The sequence below is a fragment of the Pongo abelii genome, chromosome 4 (genome assembly GCF_028885655.2).
Source record: "Pongo abelii isolate AG06213 chromosome 4, NHGRI_mPonAbe1-v2.0_pri, whole genome shotgun sequence".
In the NCBI taxonomy this organism is placed as follows: Eukaryota; Metazoa; Chordata; class Mammalia; order Primates; family Hominidae; genus Pongo; species Pongo abelii.
In genome coordinates this window covers 137,360,734-137,379,860 of record NC_071989.2, presented here as the reverse complement: position 1 = coordinate 137,379,860, position 19,127 = coordinate 137,360,734, and the positions used below count along the sequence as shown (strand labels likewise).

Below are 19,127 nucleotides of genomic sequence, written 5' to 3'. Positions count from 1 at the left end.
CAAACAACAGAAAAAGACGGAGTCCTTCCTAACTCATTTTATGAGGCCAGCATCATCCTGATACCAAAACCTGGCAGAGACACAACAAAAAAAGAAAATTTCAGGCCAATATCCCTGATGGACTTCAATGCCAAAATCCTCAATAAAATACTGGCAAACTGAATCCAGCAACACATCAAAAAGTTTATTCACCATGACCAAGTCGGCTTCATACCTGGGATGCAAGGCTGGTTCAACATACACAAATCGATAAACGTAATCCATCACATAAACAGAACCAATGACAAAATGCACATGATTATGTCAATAGACGCAGAAAAGGCCTTCAACAAAATTCAACAGCCCTTCATGCTAAAAGCTCTCAATAAACTAGGTATTGATGGAACATATCTCACAATAATAAGAGATATTTATGACAAACCCACAGCCAATATCATACTGAATGGGCAAAAACTGGAAGCATTCCCTTTGAAAACCGGCACAAGGCAAGGATGCCCTCTCTCACCACTCCTATTCAACATAGTATTGGAAGTTTTGGCCAGGGCAATCAGGCAAGAGAAAGGAATAAAGGGTATTCAAATAGGAAAAGAGGAAGTCAAATTGTCTCTGTTTGCAGATGACATGACTGTATATTTAGAAAACCCCACTGTCTCAGCCCAAAATCTCCTTAAGCTGATAAGCAACTTCAGCAGTTTCAGGACAAAAAATCAATGTGCAAAAATCACAAGCATTCCTATACACCAATAACAGACAGAGAGCCAAATCATTAGTGAAGTTCCATTCACAATTGGTACAAATAGAATAAAATACCTAAGAATACAACTTACAAGGGATATGAAGGACCTCTTCAAGGAGAACTACAAACCACTGCGCAAGGAAAAAAAGAGGACACAAATAAATGCTCATGGATAGGAAGAATCAATATCATGAAAATGTCCATATTGCCCAAAGTAATTTATAGATTCAATGCTATCCCCTTCAATCAAGCTACCAATGACTTTCTTCACAGAATTGGAAAAATCTACTTTAAACTTCATATGGAACCAAAAAAGAGCCCGCATAGCCAAGACAATCCTAAGCAAAAAGAACAAAGCTGGCGGTTTCATGCTACTTGACTTCAAACTATACTGAAAACACATTTTTAATGAAAATTATGTTATTGGGTTATAGGACAGGACACATAAAAATAAAATATTTCAGTAAAATTTAATCTTTTATTCGAAATTAGAAACTTTACATATTAGAAAGTACATTTTTAGTGATTGTCCAAACTGCTAGCCACTATTTATTATTTAAAATCTTTAATATTAAGGCAAATACTTAGTTATGCACTGAATCTCCAAACAGGTAAAAAGAATAATCAACTAATGTTTATATCAATTAAAAGAAATTAAAATTCTTATGCAATTAAAAAATTATCTCATATTAAGGAAATATAGCACATGCATAATTAATGTTAGCTCCCTTTCCCCATTTCATAAAGAATCATATACTCTCCTCTCACTCTTCGTAAGAAAGCATATGAAAGTTCTAGATATAAAAATCTTAAAGTTTTATCTCCCCTAACATTATTTGATCATAAAGTTCCCTGGTCAGTGGAACATAAGACTTTTTCAAGTTATCCATGAAGTAAAGTGGTTCAGAAATTTTCAGTGGATTAAATCCTTCTTCTACCAACTGATACTTCAATAGTTTGAATGTTCCTGTTGCTTCCATTTTTTCCTGTAAAGCAATTACCAGGATGAGTAGAATCATTTAATAACTATAATATATACATATATAGTTAATACTATAGACTGTAATATTAAATTATGACACTTTATATCTAGTGATCTCTGTATTTTCTAATAATTTAACACTAGAAATAAAAAATGTATTTTAGAATATTAAAATCTTTAGTTTGATTTACCTGTAAACTTTACTTAAATATAAACTCATTCAATATAGAAGAATTATGAACATAATAAACTGATTATAATTATGTCTAAAATACATAGGTTATCTCTTCAATTCAATGCCAATATAATATTATGTATAGAGAATGCCATAAGATGCTAAGGAGATAAAAGCCACAAAAAAAACAGCAATTTCTACTACAGGTACACACAAATCTATCATAAAAAGCAGAATACTATAAGAGCCAGACAGGGTGCAGAATGTTCTAAAACATGGCTTAAATGTACCCAGAGGGGCTACTTGAATGGTCTAAAACTTCGGGTACCTCAGTGAATTTCCAAGGTCCTCACAGGATATCTTGTTTTCAAGAGAAACTTAGTGACATCTGTTAGTCACCAGTCACAAACTACTAGCTCAAGGTTCACAGTTTCAATAGTAATTTGTAGTACATTCAATGATGTCATTATCTTTGCAAAATTGGGTTTTTGGTAGTTGCTGGGATAGAAAGCAAGTACAGCCAAAAATCATCACGGAACATGAAATCAGGCTGTCCCTGTCCAGTCCAATCTAATTCCAAGGTCTGAAGAACTGTGGCCCAACTTACATCTCCTTAGTGAGTGATTGTGGTTATTTGAAAATGAAATGAAAGCATTTATTTATTTATATGGATTATTTTTCAGGTGGCTACTCATTTGTTAGACCTAAATACTTATTAATTTGTTTTTCCTTAACTAGTGAATAAACAAATGTTTAGGTATTTGTTTTGACCCAAGAGTGCTATGAGACATTAAAGATGCCATGAGTCTAGAAAGTTTAAGAATCTCTGTTTCAAGGTGTTTAAAGGAGATAAGAATGATCCCTTTGTGGGAATCTCAGGCATGGATAAACAGTCTGTTTAAGTGAGATGACATGTAGAGACCCATACAACATTCTATGAGAAGCTTGGCCATTTTTATTTATCCTTTTGGACTATTTGAGTCAACATCACTTTGAACCCCCTTCTCTGATCTCCCTTCCCTCCTCCATCTTCCCTGATCCAACGCTGTCAGCACAGCCAGATACGGCTGTGCAAGCACACATATCTTTCTACTCTTTTCTTAAAAATTAGCAGCTCACTGTATTTATACAATTTAGCGTTCTGCCATTTTTAAGCTTAATATTATACAAAGTATATCTTCCTGGGTCCTGTAATTTTCTTCAAAATAGAACTTAAAAAATTGTTTTATAAGGTCTCATTTAATTATCATATTTTAATTAACTTTGCCCTTATTCATGAACTTTTAGAGAATATCAAAATTTTTAACACTAGAAATAAAAATGTGTTTTAGAGTATTAAAATCTTTATATATCTTTGATTACTTCCTAAGATGCATTTTGACTAAGTCAAAATATATGCAAACTGTTAAGAGTCTGATCATATATTACCAAATTGTTTTCTAGAGAGGTTATAACAATTTATGTTTCCATGAGCAGAATGAAAGGACCAAGTTCATTTTATCCCAGCCACACTGAATATTATATTTTTGTGAATTATTGGCAAAAAGACTTCTTCCATTTTTTAATTTGTGCTAAATAGATGTGTAATACAATACTTGTTTGACTCATTTTGTCAGAAGTAACTTTTACTTTTGCATTCCTTTTATGAGATCATTTATTACTAACATTCATTTATTAAACAAATATTTGACTGCTGTCAGGCTTTATTTCTAACCATAGTGAATACTCTAATAAACATAACAGTCATGGTCCATGTTCTTTTTAGGTGCTTAAAGATCCTAAAATACTTTCTAAATTTGTGCAAGGCTGATCTAATCTTCTAAAGTAGTCTTGTGCTAAAACATTTTTTCTATTTAATGAAAATGAATTTTATGTTGCCCTGGAAAAAAACTCTTAAAATATTATTTGTCCTATCAACTTTCTACTCCATGAAAATATATTACTTATGGGGTGGGGTGAGGTTGAGGAGGGACAGAGGGAGCTCGCTATGGTTGTAAAAGGACAACATGAGGGAAACTTGTGATTTTGAAATTGTTCGTATCTTTACTATGGTCATGAATGCATGAAGTTGCACAGGTGATAAAACTGTATAGAAAATATACACACACATATGAGTGTAAGTAAAGCAGAATTTTTAATAAGATGGGTAGATTATGTTAACATCCTGGTCGTAACAGATCTGCAAAATGTTATCCTTGGGGGAAACAAGGTGAAGGATATACAAGTTCTCTCTTATTATTTCTTATAACTGCGCGTCAATCTACAACTATCTAAACAAAATTTCAATAAAAATCTATTACTTCTTTTTTCATATTTACTTACCTTTAGTGTTTCAGAGGGTTGTTGTTAAAATAATCTGAGACAATGTAAAAACTCAAAATCAAAAAGAGAAATGAAATAGGTATTATGATAGTTCAGAGGATGTGTCCCATTGAATAAGCAGTGACTTGGCTGCAATGATTGCTTGGCAAATACTGAAACCTGAATATGACACAGGCTATTGCTCTGCTAGGAGTCTATCTGTGAAATAACAAATGTATTCAGAAAAAAAAAATCTGTGTGGTTGGATGTTAAGAGATGATGAGTACTAATTTTGGGAAATTATATTTGAGGCAAAATATTAAATACATGAATGGTTGAATAAGTGAGTAAGTAAAGTTACCCAGTAGTTAATTTGTTTTTTTACTGTACTTATACCAGTAAGCTAACAAGAGAAAGTCCTCATCTCAAAATAAATAAACTCAGAATTTCTCACATGGGGAAGGTCCAGGTGAGGGGGAATTTGGACAGAACAGCAATAAAAATTAAAAGCAGGACAGCCTAAAGCCAGATGCCTTTAGGTTCTGCACACATCTTGCCATCTCTTTGATGTCTCCTTAATGGAACCCAGTTCTAGGCACATAGCACCAAAGGTCTTCACAAGATAAAAGTAAGATGTGGTTTTGGATTGCCACCGTCACTGGGACCATCATTTTGCTCTGAGGTCCTGACTGAAGAGGAAGAGAGTAACTCTATAATTAGGACAAAGACAGGTACGTCCTAGCATTTCACCATACCCCCTTTATAATTAGGCTTCAAACATGGCATTGATCTGCATCAACTCTACACGCCACGCCTCTCACATAACTCACTGTTATCTAAAGGATACAATATTATTTTGCAATTAAACTACCTCCTTGTTTACTGTCTTACTTTTGATAGTAAACTCCGCCACTAAAATTACCTGAATTCTTAAAAATCGTGGACAAGCATAAGCTGGTAAAAATGTTACAACTTGTTCATAAACTTTTTCCAAATCTAAAGACGTATTTGGTTTTAAAATAATAGAAGCCATTCCTGCTCTTCCTTCATAACCTGAAAAAAAGTTTGAAACAGAGTCATTTTTAAGTACCAAATAAACTTTAAAAGATAATTCTGTACATGCTAATTGCCACACATGGAGACATTAAATCTATTTCAGTAATAATAAGACAACAGGAGCATAAACTACTCTGTATCCTTTCCTGAACATAGGATTTACCCCCTAGAAATCATTTAAGGACAGGGAAGGCCAGAGTCTATCTCTAATTGCCTATACTACCGAAATGAAATACATGGAATGGGAAACACTATAAATTACAATGAATTTGCATCCTACCATCACTAAAACAAATATTAAGAAAGAAAACATTTATTTTAAGGCAACTATATTCCAGCAGAAATACATATCCTAAGCTTTAATGTGAAATATGAAGGGCATATTTTTTAAGTTAAGAAACTAGAAACTCATATTTCCATAATTGATTCCAAAAATCATTTAATGCTTATCATGCCACCTGTGGATCTTTACAGGGGTCAGAATGTCCTGGAATCTTTCTTCAACACTCAGTGGCTATTTATTAAGTAATCATTCCCTTCTTCTGCTCTCCCATCCAAACACTCACATCCCTGATCTCCCCTGCACCTAAAAGCATTTGCAGAAAAAATGGAGAATGGCTGTCTTATGACTTCAAATTGGTCACTTTTCTGTGACATTTTCAACATCATGAGACAATCCTCATATGCATAACTATAAGGACAATGAGTCCAAATTTAAAAATAATTTTTATAAAGAGCCATCTTAACTAAAAGTCAGTATTTTTAAACATTTAAAGTAGAACATGTTTTTATTTAGTGGTATGTACAAACACTAGTCATAAAAAGAAAAATAACAGACTATTAAAAAGCTGCAACTAATTCCAAGCAGTGAGTCATTGATCAGAGTTTTCAAGCTTTGCTAAAAAAAAAAACACACAGGCATTAAAATTCAGCTGGTACCTTTCCCCTGATGTGATCATGAACTTTGTTGGCTTGGTCAAGGGCATTACTTGCCAAGACAATAATAAAATCTTTATCTTAATACACAAAAATTAAAATGTTGAATTAGCAAGACTGTTGTAAAACTAGAGAATAGTGGCAATTCTATTCTAAGAATCTTTCCAAAATCTGAAATATATTTATACCTGATATAGCCACACCATAAATGTTTGCTTCCTGTATGAAATCCAGCATTCCAATAACATCAGCAACCTCAGTGGTTGCGACATTTTCTCCTTTCCATCTAAATGAAAAAAATCAAATTCCAGTTAGTGCACCTGTATTTGAAAAACTAAGTACCCAGTTTTAGTTTTAGTGTCTTGCATTTGGCACTGTGCAAGCACCTACTGGCCAACATAATTGTAGTTTTCAAGATGAAAGGCATTTCTAAGAAAGCACTTTGTTGGTATTTCAACAAAATCAGCATTGGTCTTTTTGTTAAAATTACTTTATATCTCATTGTATAAATTACCTTCTACGTTTTATAATATACATAAAAATAAAATAACTGTAAGGATTATCATTACAAAAATATTATTTTGTAAAATAACAATGAAGTGTGAAACATTCCTTTTCTCTGATAAGAATTGAAGGCAAAGCTCTAGTTGTCTTTTAGTACACTGACCCACTTCAGTTTCTAGGTGTTAACTCCTTTGACTCTGAGCCACTTCAATTTCTAGGTGTTAACCCCTTTGACTCCTTTAATGCTTTTGAATGATTATTTTGTTTTAATTGAAATAATTTTATATAAAGTGAGCTTATAACATGGTACAAGAAGGCAACGATGTAGGAAGTTACTTATTCATTCAAGTCATTGGACTAGTAAAGCAAAATAATTTCATAGGCCTAAAATAATCTTAGGGAATTAAAAAAGGAAATGTGAAAAAGGGGATTTTTGCTGCTTCAAAATTTTTATCATTAGGCCAAGAATTAGACTACAGTTGACCAAACTGGCTTTCTGTTTTAACCCTACCATTTATATTTTACATCTGTCTGCCAGCTTTATTTCCTTAAAAATGAGCTCACTGATTTGTTCTAAACTGATTCATTAAAATAATTATAAAATTTTAGATCAAAATTTAACTTGTGGTTCAGTCTAGAAACAGATGGCCAATAAATGTTTTAATGAGGAGACATGGAGATAAAAGGGCTCTGTCTGCCCTGAAAGCTAAAGCATATGTGGTCTCTGATGTTTCTATAGAAGCATGGTTCACAATTACAGAACAAGCTATGGATCCCATGACATTTCATACCTGAAAGTGTCTCCAGTACGGTCCCAAAAATAAAGGAAATTGTCCTGATCCTGGACTATTAAGTCTCCAGTGTTAAGGTAAACATCTCCCTTCTCAAAAACATCACAAAGCAATTTGTCTTTTGTGTGCTTGTAAGGCCCAGCATAGCCAAAGAAGGGATTTTTTGCATTCACTTGAGAAATGAGAAGTCCAGGTTCTCCTGCAAGAAAGAACGACATTTTTGCAGCCATCTGATTAAAACTATTGTTACACACACCATGCATGTATCTATATTATATCTGGCCAGCACAACCAATGCTGCTTATCTCAGCTTCCTCTGAACCTATTTCTGTATTTGACATCATTTACCCTTGGTGCCTATAGCCAGCACATCCTTTCATAGATTACCACAAATACAAATTACTTTGGAAAAACTAATAAAAAGGGAATTGAATGGAAAGAAAAGCCTCATTAGATTTCTCGTACTTCCCAGGTGGATAGACCAATGGCTATTTTTGTTTTGGATTATGTAGATGTTACCACAGATAATATTGACATTTGTTATATAAATAACAAATGTAGTGATAGTGTTAATAAAATAATGATAGCATTTTTTATTGGGCATTTACCGTGAGCCCTTTGCAAATGTCACTTTGCTTACTCTGCATAGAAATCCTTTGATATATTCCCTATTTCACCAGCAACGAACTAGGACCGAGAGGGGTAAAATAGTTGCCACGCTCAGAGAAATAAATGGACCTATAACTCAAATTCAAGTTTTTATCACTTTGTGTGGCAAGGTTTCTGTATAATACTATCTCTGATCCAATACACATGTTATTATAATAAAATAGTCTATTCCTCTGGGATGCTATTCTGGAAATTTTTGATGGGAAAGAGATGAGACATTGAAAAGGTTTCCTATTCCATGATACTTATTAGTTTCAGTTATGTTTAGACACATTATCTGAAATAATTTTCCAATCAAACTTATTCAAATTAATTAAGATTTTTCTCAGCAATCTTCAAGGTAAAAGCTACTTCTAAGAGAAGATGAGAGGACAAAGGACGGCAGCAATCACTGCTCTGGAAGTCTTCAAGGCTATTGTCCACTTGCTATGCCTGCTGTAAAGTGATGCAGTGTTCATGTGGCTAGATGAAGTTGGAGTCCAGCAAACTATAATAGAGAGTGATTTCTGTCTTTTTAATGCTCTTAAAAAAATAACTCTCACTCTGTGACTCAGGCTGGAGTGCAATGGCATGATCATGGCCCACCACAAACTTGACTTCCCAGACTCAACCGATCCTCCCACCTCAACTTCCCAAGTAGCTGGGCTACAGATGCATGCCACCAGGCCCAGCTAATTTTGTAATTTTTTTGTAGACACGAGGTCTCACCAGGTTGCCCAGCTGATCTAGGACTCTTGGGCTTAAGCCATCCTCCCACCTCAGCCTCCAAAAGTGTTGGGATTACTGGCGTGAGCCACCGCACCCAGCCAACAGTCTTTGCTCAACTCCCATTTCTCCCACTCCTGGGCATTCTGGCTTTCAAGGGCACATAGGTCACTGGCCAAAGCAAATCTTCTCTGCCCCAGCAGAGTCTGATAGCATTATCATCATCATCATCATCATTGTCATCACATCTTCACCATCATATCATCATATCACCATCACCATCATATCATCATCATCACCATCACTGTCATCATCACCACAATTATACCTATTGAACACTTTTTGGGTAATAGTCATGATTCTGAGTGTTTTACATATGTAATCCATTTAATTCTCATCACAAACCTATAAGAAAGTCCCTGATAATATCTTCATTCTAAGGTGAAAAAACTGAGGTGTAAAAAAAGGAATTTTCCCAATATCATACAGCTGTCAGATGCAGGAGTCGGAATATATATATATATCCAGGTACATCTGACTCCAAAGCCTTACCTCTGTGACATATTCTGTCAGTCTACATTCCCTATATTTCAGAATTTTTCAAGACTCTTATATCTCCCTTAAAACTACGTTCTTTGTTTTTTTTTTCTTTTTCAGGACACAGGTGACAGTTTCTTTTCTGACAAACTAATCATTGCAAATGTTTAAATAGGTCACAGTGTATTCATATCTTTCCTGTCGGGGCATAATTTACATTGTGAAGACACAATGCCTTAATGGAAAAAATATTGAGTAGCTCATAATGAGAATTCCAAAATAGAAAAACAGATATTTGGGGTCAACCAGCTTTTTAAGAAACACTGAGGTTATATAAGCACAGTTCTGGGATTCAAGTTTTAATATCAGATATTACTATAATTGTAAGAAATAGAACAGTAGAAAAGTGCGCTTAAGTTCTTTGCACTCTCCTCAGAAACTGCTCTCCCATGGGCAGTGTCTACAGAATAGAATTGGAGAAACATATTTGATAAATGCCAGTAGGCTTGAAATTCAGAGATTTGGGAGATTTGTTTTTTAATAGACAAAGTTTGCATTTTTTTTTTTTAGTCTTTCAGCTACCAGAAAATAAAAACAGGTTTGTCACCTTATCTTCACATTTGAAGTAAATATTTAGGAAGTCACTTCTGAAATGTAGTTCCAACATATTTTAAGGCAATAAAAATTAATTTTGGCTTGATTTATTCATACTGGATCTCTAAACAATTCTAAGTGCACATCTCTACATTTTATTTTCTAATTTGATTATATGCAGCAGCAAGTTAATTGAAGTACTTGCTTTCATGAAAATTTCTAACCTAAAATTGTAAGAAAGTCTACCTTGGTAGAGAAGGGAGGGGAGTGAGAGGGAGAAGCTGAGGAGAGGAAAGTAACAAGCCACATACCAAGTCCCCCAGGAATATACATACATCCCATTTAATTGTCCACAATAACCTCACTTAATAAATATTGTCACTTCTACTTTACATATGAAGAAAATAAGACTTAGGTTGAGTAATCTGTCTAAAGGTGCACCATTTCTAAGTATCAGAGACCATGTTTAAATCCAAGTTGGCCTGACTTTCCATTATAACTAGAATGATAAATTAATTCACTAATTTCTATACTATAGTTTGGCAATATAGGACATTAGACATTTGCCACTGTTCATACTATGAGTGGTGGATTAAGAATAGTATGAGCCAAATAGTTACCACTTTTTATTTTAATAATTTATCATCTGAGTGATCCCTCTAGGGCTCTTAACATTTAATAGTAAAATTGTTCCACCTGCATTAAAATTCCAAAGTTAAATTACACAGTGGACCTAGTCATCCTCTCCTTTTGAAATTCACTAATAATCACAGTGGGCCCTCCATATCCGTGGTTTCACATCTGTGGATTCAACCAACCTTGGATAGAAAATATTTGGGGAAAAAAGATAAAATAATAATACAACAATAAAAAATACCATATGACCCTATTTATGTAGCATTTACATTGTATTAGGCATTATAAGCAACCAATTTAAAGTATACAGGAGGATGTGCATACCTCATAGGCAAATACTGTATCATTTTATATAAGGAACAAGCATCCATGAATTTTGGTGTCTACCCAGGGTCCTGGAACCAATCCCCTAAGGATACCAAGGGATGTCTGTTTAAAGTAGATCAGAAACCTTGCTTGAGGAGATGCCTTCAAATAGAAGTCTTACCTTTTTTCACATGAATACACCAACCCTGTTCATTTCTCATGGGTTCATCTTTCTGAAAGTCATACTTTATTAAGTCAAAAGTGGAAAGAAGCTGCAAAAAAAAAATCAAACAAATAGAAACAAGCATTTAGTTACTTGTGCAATGACATCTACTGTAGTATACTATGCTAATTGAAATAACTAATTGGAATATGGATTTATTAAAACAACTTTTACTGAAGACTAATTAAATAAATATTTAAAAATCAAAACTAAAGGTATTAGTAAACAGCAGTCATTTACTGGCGTTTACTTTCATTTCTTTTGTGGTACACTTTACTTAGCAAAACACTACTAATTTTAATCAAGATACTGAAACAATCCAGGCATTCAATTATATTCTCTGTTAACTGCTGGTAAAAGGACCATTTTCTGCAGCCATTTATTTAAAATAGCCCTTGAAATGAAAAGTTTTAATAGAACTAAAATGTAACCATATTAATGCAAAAATTATGTTTTTTCCTCACAGTATCTAAAAAAAAAAAAAAAAACCCAAAACACATCAAATGCCTAAAAAGCATGTTTACTTGACAGCCCCTAAACTAACATTCAGTGCTTCTCCACACTGTTTTGGTGTGAGATAATAAATTTATTAGAAAACACCCATCACATCAAGAACCAAAAATTGGATGTCTCCTCTCATCCCCAAATATTTTCAGCTACTCTGCTCCTATCATATCCATATTATCATGCCATGCAGGCTCATTTGTCCACTAAATTCTCACCCTGGGAGAGAACTGCAGACTGGTTTAGTCCAATCTCCTCCTATTTTGTTTTGTTTGTTTTTGAGACAGTGTCTCACTCTGTCACCCAGGCTGCAGCGCAGTGATGAGAACTTGTCTCACCGCAACCTCTGCCTCCCAGGCTCAAGTAATCCTACCACCTTAGCCCTCCATGCAGCTGAGCTTACAGGCGTGAGCCACTTCGCCCAGCCCTCCTCATTTTTATTCTATAAGAAAACTGAGGTTCTACTCAGCAATTAAACAAGCTCAGTTAGAAAATGGTAAACTAACATGAATGTAATAAAATGAAGTGAGATAAAATAATAAGGAAAGATGAATGGGGGGAAAGCAGGAGAAGAGAAATGAACAAATAAATATAGAACAAATAAGTGGGAAAAGATAAGATGATTGAGGTAGATGCATTGGTATTATTTATCATCAAAGATTAAATGCAAATACCTCTGGTTCTTAGCATTAGTAAAATAAGCATGTAACTTGTATCACAACTCATTATTTGAATTAAAATATAAATGAAAGCAATTAATACTGATTGGGCACCAACTATATGCTGGGCACTGTGCTAAGTGTTTAAGAGCTCTATTTAATGTAATCATCAAAACATCCTATGATGTAGAAACTAATATTATCCTATTTTAGGGTTACAGCCAATGAAAGAGGCAGCAAAGCAAATATATTGTTATTCTAGATATAAAGACTGTTTATTAAAATACGAACTTGCATCTTGTTGGTTTTTGTCTGTAACTGGGATAACAGGATATTTGGCCACTTGCCTAATGGCTAGTAGAAAGAAAGAGTCCAGAAGTTTCGGGACTGCCTTTATCATCTTGGCCAAACAAGAACAGAGCCCTGTTCATTACTTATTCTTTTCTCTCCTGTTTTAACATGCTTTGTTTTTTGGAAAATTTGCCCAGTGACTTGTGATGTCAGCTTTAGTGTTATTTCTTTTAGATTAATTGGGCAAACGTGTGTGGGTGAGATTCATTCCACAGCAAATTACCGTTTAGTGTGTCTGTTATCAGAAAAAGGGGACTTGATAGTCAGAAATTGAATAATTTTATAATTCAAATGCAATTAAATATATCACAGCATTTTCTAGAAGTACTCTGGAGCAGAGGATTAATGCTCAACCAGAAATATTTCCATTCTCCTTCCTGCCTTCAAGAGGTCCTCATGATATTACAAAAATGGCTGCATTATAATACAAATTTAAAAAATAGATGCCACACCTTAAAATCTCCCAAATGTACATGTTTATGTATGTGTATATGTGTACCTGTCTGGAGCACAGCTGCAGGGGGTCCCATTCAAAACACGGGGTCCCATTCATAGCAGAACTGTGCAATGCACACACACCTATGTGGCTGTATGCATTGGCCCTGGGAGATTTTATCCATACCTACGTATCTTTGCAGATTCAGATTTGTAAATGTATGAGTTGGAAAAGGAACACAAAGTTAATTTCCTTGATTAATACATGAGGAAACTCTGAACCGAGAGAAAAGTAACTTGTCAAAGTCACGAAGTGAAATAGTAGTAGAGTCAGGAATAGAGTTATCAGTCCCTGTGTAGTAAAGAATTTAACCTTGCCCCCAAAAGAGGTCCCAGCTTCTGGGAGGTGATCTCTAAGTCCTTGGAATGTCATTCTTAATAGAGGAGTATATTTTTTTGTCTAAGACCTTTGGGCAACTAGATGGTAACAATATGATTTAGAATGGGGTCTCTGAGGCACATGAACAATGTGAGGTAGGCCGGGGGCTTTGGATCACGCAGCTTGACCTCCTAAGGGGCAGGAGATGGAGGTAAGCTACGTAAGCAGTCAACCTGAATTACACAACCAAGCCCCCAGAAAGACTGGACATCAAGGCTCCTATGAGCTTTCCCATTTGGCACCAGTTCGTGTGTATTATTACACACTTCCGGGAAAGTAATGCTGTTCTGACTCCACAACACAGCATAACTGGAAGCTTCACCCTTGGTACCCTCCTGGATTCTGCCTTACGTATGACATCCCCGGCTGATTATAATCTAGATCCTTTAGATGTAATAAGCTGAATTTTGTGAGTCCTTTTAGCAAATTATCAAACCTGAGAGTGGTCTTTGGGACTCCTGAAATTGCAATTGATGTCAGAAATGAGAGTGGTCTTGTGGGGACTGTTCTCTTATTTTGAAGTTGTCTAACTTTCCTCATCCCAAAAAGACACCTACTTTTAAGGCAATAAAACAACTTATGAAAATGGTTAAAGAAATGAGCCATTTTATTAATCTATTACTTTAAAATTTAAGTTTAGATGGTAAATTTTAAATTCTGTTGTATCTATGGATTTGCCAATATGACAGATAGGAGAATAACCATTTCATCCTTTCCTCCCTCCCAACTCCCATTTTTGTTAGTGTTATAATTATTTTTACATTGTCAGGTTTTATTCCATGTATAAACAATTCAGAGTTGTTCAATCTTCTACATGTGAATTGATTCAATGTTCACCATCAGGCATTTTAACGGAAGGTGATTCTTTCATTTCTAAGTTATGGTTTATCTTCAAGTTGGTCATGATTTTTCATTCAGTGAATTTTACAAAGAAATATTGCATTCCTATAAATATGCAAGTATTATAGTTTCTGATTTCTTAAAACTTTGAGAAAACCTCTTTGTTGACTTGATACTTGAGAAGCAGCTTAGCCAGAACAAAAATTCTTAGGTGAAGTCAATTCTTTCCTTTTTTTCTGGCCTTGAGTGTTTTATTTTGAGAATGCCTGAGATGTTTCCCACCCTCACCTGTGTTACATTTTGCTCATCCTTTGCTTTTCCTACCTCAAAATCTCCTTATGGTTCTTTTTGTTTCATAATTTCACCAGGATATATTTTTCTGATAATTATTCTGCCCCATATGGTGTACTCTTTTGCTAAAGATTCAAGTTTTTACCTTAAGGAAATTTTCCTCTATTAGGGTAGAAATAATTATTTTTTTCTTTGATCTGTACTTTTCTGCAGGAACACCAATTAAGGACACATCAGATCATTGTCTATGTTTTCAAAATCCTTTTTCTTAATTTTTAAATTATCATTTGCTTGCTCTTTTTATTGTCTTTATGGGACTCCTTAATTCCACTCATCTTTCTCCCTAACAACATTTACATTCCTTTTGATTTTAAGTTATTTTATGTGATGCTCATTTGTGTAATATTTACATGTTTTCCTCTCTTTTTTCCTTTGAGCTGAGCATGCTTACTTTTTAGTTCATTTTGTTTATTTATGTTTCTCCTTGATCCTTCTTCTTTTCTGAGCTCTTATTTTTAAAGAGAACATTATTGCAAGTTTTCAAGCCTGTGAGTAATTGTTTTTCTAAACATTTCCTGGTCGTTTTGGGGAACTTACTATTTTGATGTACATTCATTTTTTTTTCAGCTGCCTTTTATTTAGATTCATTTTCTCTTTTTTTCTGAGCCTTATTTCACCTATGTATAAAATGTGCATTCATTTTTCTAGCTGCCTTTTATTTAGATTCATTTTCTCCCTTTTTTCAAGCTTTAGCTATGTATTTTATGTTTGTCTCTTCCTAGTTATTTTCCCCAGGTGAAAATACTACAGAAAAAAAGAAAGCAGTTCATAATTCTACTTGAGTTTGTCTCTCAAATACGTTGTCACTAAATTTTTTATATTGTTTGCCCTGGGAGAATATGTGGGACAATATCTCTTCAGTTTTATGCATTAAAATAGTGTAGCACATAAAGACAATGGATTATAGGAACTCTGTGTTGCTGCCTTATCTTTCTCCTTCACTTGTAACATTTTATCTCTGGAGGCTGCTTCCCTCCCAGATAATAAGCATGAGCCTCCATTAGGTTAGCATTTTTGAGAGACATTTATCAAATCTCCGCTCTTAATTATGAGATAATCATTGAACCAAATTTTTCTCATTACCTGCTATCTTACAAAACAACATGTGAATAAAATGATAAAAGACAGACTAGAAGTCATACAGTATTAGGCACAACTTTGTTTTTTCATTTCCAAACTGAAAAAGAAAACTAAAATTAGTTGAAAATCAGAGGTTTTCCAAATAAATTGAAGACAATAATGACTTTTTACATGATTGACATTATTACAGTTGACAGAAAATTTAAAGCATTAGAAAATTATAATAAAGTCAGTGATATAAAATACAAATCATCATACCCTTGTTGGTTGCTTTACAATGAGTCAGCTTCACAAAGGGGCTCAGTATCAATACCAAATTTGTAATGGAACCAGTGCAATTAATTGAGAAAATTAACTGCAAGGAATGTAAAACTCAGTAAAATCAGCACTTACTTTCCCCAAAATGCTTTTGTTCAGAATAAAGTGCATTTCTGAGATGTCAACTATACCCTCAAAATCCCAAAAGAATGCATTATAAAAATAGTTTGCACATTCTTTTGGTTTAGAGCATTACTGTGATTTACACCAGCTTTGAATGGGCAACTAGACTGAAAAAGTGAGCTGCTGTGGCATGAAAAACACATGTCTGCCAATTACTTCCAGATACTGAAAAAATCACCATGGATTAGAAAAGCAAATACTTTGTTGCTTCCAGGTGTTCTTTGAGGTATGACAGTTTATTATACAGAAAACTTCACCTATAAAACTAAAGCAGTTAGGGATGAAAGTGATAAAAAAAAAGCACCAAAGTTCGCATTATGGGATCCTTAAAGATCTCTTCAAAAGCAGTTCTAAATATGGCTTGAGTAGGGTGCTCTGGAAACCTCAAAAGCAATGCTATAGGATAGTGCTACTTTCAGGGAACAGGTGAGACCACTAAGGAAACACACCTGAGGAGAGAGATTATCAACCAAAAACTTTCCTCATACATGTATGTCTGCAGGAAGTACTTTTGTTCTTGCACTGTTACATCATGTTTGGAGTCAAAAAGTGAGTTGGGAAGTTTTTTCTCCTTCTGCGTTATCTGGAAGAGTTTGTAATGGAGGAATTATTTGCTCTTTGAATATTCATTATCCTGAGCGGGAAAGCTATCTGAAATTAAGGGAAGATGTTGGAGCATGAATTTATTTCATTTAGTGTGATAAAATAATTCTTGAGTCAATACTAGTAAGTTGTACATTTCTAGAAATTTATCCAATTCATCTAATAATTTCAAATTTATTGATATGAACTTATTCAACATACCCTCTTTTACTGTCTTAATGTCTAAAGTATCAGCAGCAATGTTCTCTTTTCCATTCCTGATATTATTTGCGCCTTCTATCAATCAGAATTGATTTCTTTACTTTTTAAAAATTATATTTCTATTTATTTTTATATCATCACCAAACATTTTTTCTATGTCATTAATTTCTGCTCTTTATTATTCCCTTCCTTTTATTTCCTTTGAATTTATTTTAGTTGTCCTTTTAAAAATTAACTTATAGAGATGGTTACTGAGCTCCATCCAATTTTCAGCTATTCTTGGCTAAGTGCACAAGTTTTTTAAAGTAACGTTTTCTTTATGATTTAGCTCATAGTATCTTCCAATTTCTATTATGATTTTTTCTTTGATGAATGGAAATTTAGAAATGTTTTATTTCCAAATATATAGGAGGTTATCTAGTTGTCTTTTAAAAAAATTATTTCTACCAACAATTAAACTGTTTTCAGAGAGCATAATTTATATATATTCAATCCTTTGAAATTTGTTGGAATTACCTAACTGGCCCAGTAACTTTTGTAAATGTTTCAAAAGTGCTTGAATAAAATAGATATGCAGTAGTTGTTAGATGCAGGGTCTTTCATATGTCGATTAGCAGTTTCTTATTATAGAAGGTTACTGAAGATTTATTTTCTCTTGCAGCTATATCAGTTTTGCTTTATAAAGGTTGAGATTGCTATGTTTATTTTTGCCTTTATTCTTAAAAAATTATTGTTGAGTATAAGTTCCAGTTTGACAGTTATTTTTTCCAAGCCAGTGGAAGGTAAATGTCCACTGTCTTTTGTGTTTTGTGGTTGCTACTGAGAAATCGCTGTCAATCTTCTCCTCCTAAAAAGTTGGTTTATTTGGCTACTTTTAAGATTTTAGTGGTATCTTAATATAGCTTAAAAATTATTAAAAGCCTGTATAGAATTGAGTGGCATAAATGATGAAAGGTAAATAGAAATAGTGGAATAAAAACACTCAAGGAAAATGGAAAGAGTCAAATTAATATATATGGAAAGAGTCAAATTAATATATATCAGGGCCTATGCTTGCTATTTATAAATTATATCATTAAATTTGGAAACTGAACAAGAAAAGACATCATTATGGCGATACGAGAGAGAAAATACAGAAGATAACTGAGGTTCACATAACCTATAGCACTGTCTCTCACACTGAGGCCACTACTCTATTTCTAGAAATTCTCAACTTAAAAAAAAAAAAAAGGTGATAATATTTACCACAATTTACAAGCACAGTATCTAGAAGAGTGCTGGCAGACCACAATGTGCTCCTTTTTTTTTTTTTTTTTTTTTGAGACAGAGTCTTGCTCTGTCACCCAGGCTGGAGTGCAGTGGCGTGATCTCTGCTCACTGCAAGCTCCGCCTCCTGGGTTCACGCCATTCTCCTGCCTCAGCCTCCCAAGTAGCTGGGACTACAGGTGCCCGCCACCATGCCCATCTAATTTTGTTTTTGTATTTTTAGTAGAGACGGGGTTTCACTGTGTTAGCCAGGATGGTCTCCATCTCCTGACCTCGTGATCTGCCCACCTTGGCCTCCCAAAGTGCTGGGATTATAGGCATGAGCCACCGCACCAATGTATTTCTTTAATAAGGAAAATGCCGTACTTACTTTGTAAAACAAATTTGTTCTCCCAATTGCTCCAATTTTCCCAGTGTAGTTCATGAAAGATATGCTTGATTCGGTAGCTGCATAAAGTTCACACACCTTTATATTTCCAAATCTGTCTAAAAATTCTCTCCATATATCACTCCGTATACCATTTCCAATTGCCAAACGCACCTTATGATCCTTTTCTCCTTCTCTCTGTTAGAAGAAAATGTTTTACTTGTAATTAATTCCAGTTTCTAATTCTTTCTTTCATTATTATTATTTAAATGAAAAATATCATAGATGTAAACTGCATATGTGCAATAATAGAAGGGAAGTTAAAATACGTGTATAAGTCTATTGCAGAACTGTGTCCAAATTCTAATGAAAGTAACACTGGCCAAGAATAATACAGTTTGTGTTTTTCTGTATCTGGGAACAGCTCATTCTAAATTGC

General features: G+C 34.1%; 1 protein-coding gene across 1 annotated transcript in view; it reads right to left on the bottom strand.

The window, feature by feature from the left end:
* Positions 1–1,194: 1,194 nt before the first annotated feature.
* The window catches only part of SLC27A6 (solute carrier family 27 member 6), a 67,875-nt gene continuing 49,942 nt past the window's right edge, over positions 1,195–19,127 (bottom strand). The window contains exons 5-10 of the mRNA XM_024247316.3: positions 18,692–18,886; positions 11,110–11,200; positions 7,482–7,680; positions 6,375–6,472; positions 5,117–5,247; positions 1,195–1,722 (exon numbers count right to left, since the gene is read on the bottom strand). Of these exons, the coding sequence (XP_024103084.1) occupies positions 1,546–1,722; positions 5,117–5,247; positions 6,375–6,472; positions 7,482–7,680; positions 11,110–11,200; positions 18,692–18,886 (891 nt within the window). The 3' untranslated portion in view covers positions 1,195–1,545. The remainder of the gene's footprint in view (positions 1,723–5,116; positions 5,248–6,374; positions 6,473–7,481; positions 7,681–11,109; positions 11,201–18,691; positions 18,887–19,127) is intronic.